General features: G+C 29.6%; 1 protein-coding gene across 4 annotated transcripts in view; it reads left to right on the forward strand.

The window, feature by feature from the left end:
* Nucleotides 1-9,858, forward strand: part of LOC106476877 (syntaxin-12-like) — a 63,288-nt gene that overhangs the window by 43,052 nt on the left and 10,378 nt on the right. For all 4 annotated transcript variants that reach the window (XR_002609775.1, XR_002609777.1, XM_022381379.1 and 1 more), the window contains exon 8: nucleotides 1,972-2,145. Coding sequence is in view for 2 of the 4 variants with exons in the window: in XM_022381379.1 (XP_022237087.1) it covers nucleotides 1,972-2,145 (174 nt within the window). In the remaining 2 variants the exon portion in view is untranslated. The remainder of the gene's footprint in view (nucleotides 1-1,971; nucleotides 2,146-9,858) is intronic.

Raw genomic sequence — 9,858 nt, forward strand, 5'->3', positions numbered from 1 at the left:
TTATATATAATTGTATAAGGTATATTTTACCTAGTGTAGTAATATGTATGTAGATTATTGGTATTCTTTGGTCCTCAGTTACCATTCTATGTTGTTTAATTTGTATAATTGTCGGGTATACTTTTACCAGTGTAATAAATATATATTTAGATTATTGGTATTCTTTGGCCTCAGTTACCATTCTATGTTGTTTAATTTGTATAATTGTCGGGTATACTTTTACCAGTGTAATAAATATATATTTAGATTATTGGTGTTCTTTGGCCTCAGTTACCATTCTATGTTGTTTAATATATATAATTGTAGGAAAGGTATACTTTTACCAGTGTAGTAAATATGTATGTAGATTATTGGTATTCTTTGGCCTCAGTTACCATTCTATGTTGTTTAATGTTTATAATTGTAAGAATGACAAACCTTCACCATTGTGTTAAAAATACATGCAAGTTGTAATTATTATTTTTCCCCAGTTAATGTTTATTATTGTAAGAATGGTAGACCTTGACCATTTTGGTAACTTGCTTGAAGAATAAAAGAATGGCAAATGAACTTGCTGCTTTACTAAAGGGAATAGAAATAGAAGTGGTACTGTTTAGGTATTTAAAGTTACTGAAAGAACAGAAAGATGATAAAGCTCATTGCTAGCCTTTGAAACTTGAATATTATGACATTTGGAATTTAAATGTCAATTTCTCTTACAACTATTGAAGTTACATGCATATTAACTTTTTCCAAATGTTTATTATAAGTGTATAAATTGATGAGCACAAAAAAATCACATGATTTTTAATTGAATAATTGAGAAATCACTATTACATTTTTATTTTGCTTAAAGCTTAATTTACATTGATCAGATGAAGCAAGAGTATGCGTAGAAGATTGTTCCTTAAAAATTTACTGTAATATCGATAATTTTTTATGTTAATTTTGTTTCAGTTTTGCATCCATATATTTTGCATCATTGCTAAAAATAACATTTTTTTCATATTTTTTTAATTTTTATAAGTGGTAGTTTTAATAAAATTTGAATTATTTTCACAAATAATTTTAAAATTGCGTGGATCAAGTATGGGCTACCTTGTTAGTGTGCTCAGGATGTGTATTCGAAGGTTTATGGTTCTTATCCTGTTGCTGCAAAAACACATTCTGCACTCTGGGGACATGGATACAGAATAAGAATGATGGTCAAGTCCTACTACTTGGTTAATCAAGAGTTAGTGGTTTGTGCTGTTGACTAGTTGACTGCCTTCTCATGAACCACGATAGTGGTTCATAAGAGGGATCACCCAGGAATTTCACAAAAATTCTAATTGAACATATGGGTAGAAACCAGCTTAAAAAAGCAGATATTCATTTATTGAACAAATTTAAAACTTACCCTGCTGTATGTGGTTTTTGAGGGTGATTTATAAATGTGATTTAAATCATTTTGAAGTGGGTTTAAGGGGTGGATAACACTTTTATTCTTAATCTTGAGAAATTAAGATCTGTTAATTGATCAATGTCTTTGAATTCTTGATCCATTTATGAATTTGAAGTTTTTAGCTTAACAGCGACTGATGATATATTTAATAAATCAAGCTACATTGCAGTTTTTTGTTCAACTTGAAGTTAAATTTTGAATATTACAACTTTTTTGATAATAATGATAATTATATTAAATGTAATTAAGTTTAATACACAAAGCAATATAATTATTTTCTGTTTAAGCTTTTAGATATCCATCAGGCATCTTAAAGTTATCAGGCTCATATAAATAAGACAGTTAAAAAAATTAATTTTTATTGTTTGTTTAGTTTTACTATAACAAGAACTAAAATGTAAAAATATTTTGAATTTAATTCTAAATTTTTATGAATATAAAGTTTACCTTTTTGTATTTAACATAAATCTAGAATATTTATTGGTTTGCAGATGCAATGAATATGAAATTGATTACTTTCTGAAATGTAATTTTTTTTCCCCAAATAGCTAGTTGCAACAAAAATGAAATACACCTTATTAAATGTCATGCCAAATCCCATACATCCCACTGTAGAATGGGGCATTGAAGATGATAATGAAGAAAATCAAGCTCTCCTTGAAGAAGAGAAACAGAGAATGCAGAAACAGAAACAGTTAGATTCAGAACTAGAAGTTGAACAGGTAGATAATATGAACATAATCTGAATATTCAAAAATTGTAATTTTTGTATATTTTAATCTTAAGAGGGGATACAAGAGTTTCTAGAAATTGTTCTAATATTATTCCCAAAATGTCTTTTTTAAAAGGTGAGTATAAATTATAATTAATACGTAAGGTTAACTTTCAAGCTCAAAATTTGTGTTATATGACAAGTTTTTGACCACATCTCGTGACCAGCATCAGATCAGCTTAAACGGTCAAATGCTTGTGGAATAAAAGATTTTGAATGTGAAGATTAACCCTTTTCTTTGTGTAATAGTTATGTTCTAACATTACTTTTGTGTTACTGTTTGTAATCAGTTAAATCATTATAAGCAGTTTAATATTAAATCACATATGTGATTTATCATGCCACATCTATCGTATACATACCAAAACACTACTTCATTTTATACCACTGTATCTTAGTATTTGGTCTTGGACATATTCAGATGTGGATTATATTGAGGCCATGTTGCATCTATTTTACTGATTGAAGATGCAAGTAATATGCTTTCCAGAAATGTATTTGTTTGACTAAAGGCATTGTTCATAGCATATTCAAATATGAGTCACAGTATATTTCTTATTGATTAGAACACAGTACAGTAGTTTAGGAGCTTTGTTTGTGTATAAAGTATATATTTCAGTAGTAATCACTCAGGATTAGGCATATTTTACAATTATGAGTTATCAAAGTCAGCAACTTCTGATTTGGTTACTTAACCAAGTGTCAGAAAAGTACGAGGATATTCATTTCTTTCCTTAGTTAGCAAGTTTCAGTTTAAAATGGTGATAAGTACATAATGTTAGATCGTTGTAAGATGTAATTTAGGATCTATTTGACTGTGATTTTTAAAATTTTTTTGATGTATCAGTAAATAATTCTACTTATTTTTTTAAGACATCTGATTTTCTAATTTTCTTTGTCAATTTTGATGCTTTCATTTTGTTTCCCTTGTTAGTTGTCTTTTGATGAGTTTTAAATATTTTGAAATAAGTCCTAAATTCTGGTATTAAGAACTTTTTAAGCTACAAAATAACTGTGTTGGTTAAATTATTATCTGTACTGTGATAATGCCATAAAACTCAAAGTAACAACATTTTTCGGTCATGTTCATAATATATTTCATCCTAGGGATGATAATTTTCTACATTTATTTATGAGATTTGCAATGATCCAGAAGTTTTCATAAGCAAGCATTGACCAGTCAGAATTTAGTCAGTATGTTTTTGTGATATTACAAAATGGCATGTTTAGGGTGTGGAATTTTGAAGTGAAAACTTTGTTGAATATTTATATGATAATTTGATTTAAACGTGTAATGAATGGCAAAGGTTATTGAGCAACGTGGTGAAATAAGGGCTAGAGAAGTTAGTAGTATAGTTAAAAACATTGAGGTGAGACTGGTTGAAGAAAGAAATAAAAATTTATTTGTTGTTGGGATTAAGTGGTGAAGCCAACATTGGGAGAATTGATTAAAAATGTTGATTTACTGGGAAAAACTTTATGCATGTAATGTGCAACAAACTTATAAACTATGATTCATGGAATTGCTTTATGATTATGACAGATGGAACTACTAAAAACATATAGAACTGTCAAATATGTGAAAAAAGACAGGAGATTTATCAAATAATTTTTAAACTTTTTCCAGGGAAACAGGCTTTTGTACTACATAGAAATTTAATAGTTACAGTAAAAAAAAAAAAGAATAATAGGTTTATTTTATAAAAACATGCTTCTGGGCCTCCTAAAATGGTGTGCAACTATTGAGATGTGTTTTTTTTTAATTTATTCTCATCCATGTTATCTTTATTTAATTTTTTTACCTATGATCTAACGTTTTGTTTTAACTCTGGGAAATTAACCTTTAGTTACATAAATATGAGTTAGAATCAAGCTGAAAGTATAGTATTTGTACATATAAAAACAGTCTGTGCTTGTTTTGTACATATAAAAACAGTCTGTGCTTATTCTTTCCCTGATATTAAGATCAAGTAAGCTCATAAAAGTAGTTTAGAATATCTGGAAAGTTCACACTTACGACTGATATCTATATATGGGTACCTTACTTATAAATACCAGTAAGCAGTTAGTTCAGGGAAGTCTCCAGTGTGGAGGAATGTAGTACTTGTTGACAGAGAGAGGATTGATCAAGAGAAGTTAATGCTTCTGTAAACAAATCAGTAAGTTAGTCAACATTTACCAGTGAAGGAAATTTCTGTTAAAAGTTATTTGTGTATTAGGCTTACAACTTACATGAAAGTGAATGTAGCCTTGTAGCAAACATTATTTAAGATATTCTTTATCTTCACATGGACTTGGTATTGTTTTTACTGAACAATTAAAACAATCCTGGTCAGTGATAGAATATTTTACTACATTAACCAATGGGTTAAGTCTTATTTTTATAATTGAGTATGTAGCTATGTTGTGGAAACATCTTTTAAGATTAAAATAATAATCTTATTGACTCATCAGCTAAATACCTTTAACTGTAGATGTTTCAATCCATTGAACACGAGAGTAGTGCATAACATTTTCATATATTGACTTCATTATTGAGATCAATAGCCTTATGAAAGAAATGAAATAAGTTTATGATGTAAGCATATAATTTGTTTTACCAAACTGATCATTTATCATTCTTTAATTATGAAAAAAAAAGTCAAAATATGAAAAACAAAGAGAACTAATACTAGTAACTGTTACAAAAAGTTTGTATTTAACCTAAAGTAGGTGCTTATTATTAACTAGGTGATATTAAAATAATACAAGTCTACCATGAATATGCAGTAGGTAAGAAATTAACTAGGGGAGTCTTATACACAGCAAGCTACACTGTAGTTGTCTAATGTTTGGAGTGGGGCTCTAGTCACAACTACAAAACACAAAGAGTTAAAATACAAATAGAGAGAAAGATTTCATGTTCTAAGTCCAAAACACTTAAAGAAGCATCAAGTTTAAATGTTGAAACAAGTATACCAACAAGGCATCATCATTTCATGGCAGGGTGTCAATTACCCTTTGTAGATGGTTTTATTACAAGCTTTCCACTACTGGATGCAACAGTATTAATTAATCAATTTTACTTCAAGGATGCAAAATACCCAAATTTGAACCACATTCTACTTTCACATTTCTGCATTACAGGGCCATGTTCTTTTCTTTTACTGTAAGATGATGTAGTTTCTAATATATATATTCAGTGTTTTAATATTCTTTTTAATTCTGTGTGCTTGTTTTGTAAGATGTAACTCATTTCTCTGTATAAGTGAAAAAACAAAGTTTTTGACTATTTGAACATTATTCAATTCTAAAATTTTAATTTGTAGAAAATATGGTTTAAAAATTAAATAAAAATTTAATAATTATTTCATTCAGAATCAAATTGTACTGTATTTTACATATTGTATACAAGTAAAATCTAACCTTTCATTATAGAAATGCATAATGATGAACAATAGGATGACAGCAACAACAACAAACATTTTATGTGTGTGCGTATGGTAACAAACATGTAATTTTTGAATATTTTAGAATGTACATAGACCATCTTCAGCAAGCTATATTGAACACAGTAAAATATTAGGTAAAAATTTTTTTAAATCCAACATTTTGTAGATAGTAATTAAAACACAAAGTAAAAAGTATAAAGTCAATTAAAAACCAAAAACAAGAAAGAACAGTGCAACAATTATAATAATATTATACAAGTTATTCAGAGCAGACTTAATTGTAGCAAAGCTGTGTTGTTTTTTAAAGTTTGAAGTTCATTTATAATAGATAAACTTTCTTTAATTAAAAGTTCAGTGTTGGATGATTGAGATGAGATGATTGAAATTTTTAATCAAGGTATGGAGGGTGCTGTTGTTCACTGTGTGTGAATTGCGGAGTCTGGAGGATTTGATAGTTATTTACCAGTTGTTTGATATTCCTGTATGTTTGCAGGTGTAATTGGCATATAGTTTTCCAACTTAAGTGGCATTACAGTCACCACATGTATTTATATACAATCCTGGAAAGCATAGGGGTAGGTAATAGGTCTTTAGACCTGAATATATTTTGAAAGATAACACAGGCCTGCGATGGTTTTATTGTCTTGAAATTTTTACATGTTCTACAGTCATTCCTGTACACTGAATCCAAAAATGAAATCAATTATTCTCCATTGTGTACAGATTTTTCACAATATGCCATATGTACTTTTACATAAGTGAATCATTTTCATTGCAATTGGGTCACATTTTGTTATGCTTAACATGTTGACAACTGCTGGCTATAGATTTCTCTAGACCAATCATGAAGTGAGAGTCTTATTGATCATTCTAGAACCCATGAGGAACACACCACTTGTATATAAATGGTTAACATGCTGCATGACATATCATTTATGGATAGTATTTGACTGTGCATGCACTTTGACATTATTTTTTTCTTTTTAATATTATTTATTTGTTGCTATGGCAACAAGAGGCTGTGTAAATGATCCAAACATATTCTGTTATATTTGTTGTAAAGAAACAGTGGCAAAATATTACATAATTTGTCAAAAAAAGCATATTATGCGTATTTTGGAATAAAACTTGGGGACCAAGACAAATCATGGGCTCCATACAAAGTTTGCACCATTTGTGTTGAAGAGCTGAATCAATTGAGACTAAAGGTAAAAAAAGACTTTACTTTTTATAATTCCAATGGTTTGACGTGAGCCTAGGAACAACAGAGATGACTGCTATTTTTGCTCATGTAACGTGAAAGGCTACAACATTTGAAATAAAAAGGAAATTTCTTATACGAACCTTCAATTTGCTATAAGACCTGTTGTACCTGTACCTACTCCACCGGAGATTCATGATACAGTTTCCTCTGATTCTGAATCTGTTGTCGATAGAAATGGGGATTATTTTCAAACTGAAACGTCTGGTGAACCACAACTTTTCACGCAAGGTAAACTTAATGAGTTAGTGAGAGATTTGGTCCATCCAAAGGATTCTTCAGAGATTTTGGGGTCCAGACTTTGGTCTGAGAACTTACTTTCTCTAGGGACATCATTTTACTGGTACAGAAATCATGAGAAAGAGTTTATATTATACTTTTTGCAAGAAGGTTCACTGGTTTATTGCAACAGTATTGCTGAATTAATATCAATGCTAGGAGCTGCAGTCTATGAACCAAGTGAGTGGCGATTGTTCATTGATTCATCCAAAAGAAGTCTAAAAGGTGTTCTCCTTCACAATGGTAACATATTTGCATCTGTTCCTATTATTCATTTGGTTCACTTGAAGGAAATATATGAAAATCTCGAATTTCTTAATAAGATCAAATACAAAGAACATGGTTGACCACTTTGTGGAGACTTAAAAGTCCTTTGTATGTTGTTAGGTCAACAATCCAGTTATCCAAAATTTCCTTGTTTTTTTTGTGTGAATGGGACAGCAGAGCATGAAATCAGCACTGGATAAAAAAGTAATAACTATGCAGAGTCAGTCTGGTTTAAAAACAGTGAACATGAAAGTTTGGTTGACACAAAGAAAGCACTATTACCTTCACTTCACATAAAACTGAGCTTGATGAAGCAGTTTGTAAAGGCCTTAGACAAAGATGGCGACTGTTTCAAGTATCTATGTGGGTAATTCCCAACTTTTTTCAGAAGCAAAACTAAAAGAAGGGATTTTTGTTGAGCCTCAGATTAGGAAATTGACTTTGGATGGATAGTTTGACAGGGCAATAAGGAAAGCTGAAAAAGAAGTGTGGATTGCCTTTAAAGATGTTATTGACAAATTTTTAGAAAACAACATAGACCTAAATTATGAAAATATTGTCAATAACATGCTCGATAAATTCAAAGAGTTGGGTTGTAATACGAGCTTGAAAATTCATTTCTTACACTCGCATATTGACTATTTCCATGAAAATCTTGGTTTTGTGAGCGAAGAACAAGGGAAAAGGTTTCATCAAGACATCAGGAAAATGGAGAAGGAGGTTTCAGCGAAGGTGGAACATCAGCATGATGACTGATTACTGCTGGTCATTGAAACAAGATGCTCCAGACGCAGTACATAAAAGAAAGACTACAACACATAGTTTTGAGATTAAAAGATGTCGATTTCTCAAAAAAATCAGGATGAATGAAGAAGCATATTCATTTGATATCAGTGCTCTTCCCTTTTCTTCAGCTTGTTTGTATTTTTGTTAACAAATGTAATAATAAAATATGTTTATTGCGATAAATGAATTAATAATTTGATCTAAGTAAGAGTTTTTCTTTCCATTTTATAAAAAATCCTTACATAATAGAAAAAAAATGAATATTATTTTTGAAATCTGCGTAGCTGAATTATGGAAAATCCGTTATTAAAACCAAAACAACTTTTATGGAGTTTAAATTCACAGGCCTGTGTTATTTAAATATTATTTGTAGTTTAACCTGTGGATAAAAAGTTTTGATTATTCTAAAGTGTGTGACTTAAGTATGAACTTTGTTTACCTAAAAAGGGATAATCAGTCTTAATGGGTATTTGTCTACAGTAATTGGTTTCTTTGGGAGCTCAATTTTGTTAGAAAGGAACTTGCATGTTAGGGCTTGAATGAAATGCAAGGAATAGCCATTGTTTATTAGAATGTTCTGTAAGGTGGTTATTTCAGTACGAAGAGAGACGTAGTCAGAACAGATATTATATGTTCTATTGAGATGACTGAGTGTAAGGTTACGTTTAAAGGAGCCCAGAATAAAATTGTCGAAACGAGTATGTAAGCCAGTATATCTTTTCTTACAATAAACACATCCACAATTCACACACATAGTGAACAAAAACAACCACCTCTTCTTGATTAAAAATTTCAAAGCATCTCAATCATCCAGTATTGAACTTTTAATTAAAGAAAGTTTATCTATTATAAATGAACTCCCAACTTTAAATAAAAACACAACTTTGCTACAGTTAAGTCTGTTCTGAATAACTAACATATTTTATTTTGTTACAATTGTTGCACTCTACTATTCTTTGTTGTTTTTGTTTTTTAATTGACTTCATCCTTTTACACTGTATTTTAATTACTCTTTACAAAATGTTGGAACTTTAGATATTTTTGTACCTAATATTTTACCTTGTTTAGTATAGCCTGCTGAAGATGGAATATGTACATTATGAAACTTTCAAGAATTAAATGTTTGATACTGCACACACACACACACACACATGTCAAATGCCTGTTGTTGCTGCTGTTGTTCTATAATTCATCATTAAACTTTGATTCCTATTGAATGAATCTGTTGTTAGAGGTGCATAATATGAGAGTAAGTTAAATATAATTAAGTTAATTAAATATGTAAATGGCTATCTTACATAATTGGTTTTCATTATTCATTTAGTAATGTACATGTGATCAGACAGTCTCCCTATTTTTGATAGAATTATTTTTATTTTTCTTTTGCATTCCATTTTTAAATGATTTTCTTTCCTTACTGTTAGAAAGGATGGCCTAGAAAAATGTGTGTATGTAAAGTATTTAAACAACTAAAATGAATAAGTGTGTATTTTGTAACACATAACTGATTAAAATAAAACTTTTTTCTGACAACTTGTTAATTGTGCAACAGTTCTAGCATTTTAATTCCTTGTTTTCTTATTTATGACTTTAACTTTATGTAAAAACATTTATGTATTTTAAATTCGATGACGAGGAA

The sequence above is a fragment of the Limulus polyphemus genome, unplaced genomic scaffold (genome assembly GCF_000517525.1).
Source record: "Limulus polyphemus unplaced genomic scaffold, Limulus_polyphemus-2.1.2 Scaffold159, whole genome shotgun sequence".
NCBI classification, from domain to species: domain Eukaryota; kingdom Metazoa; phylum Arthropoda; class Merostomata; order Xiphosura; family Limulidae; genus Limulus; species Limulus polyphemus.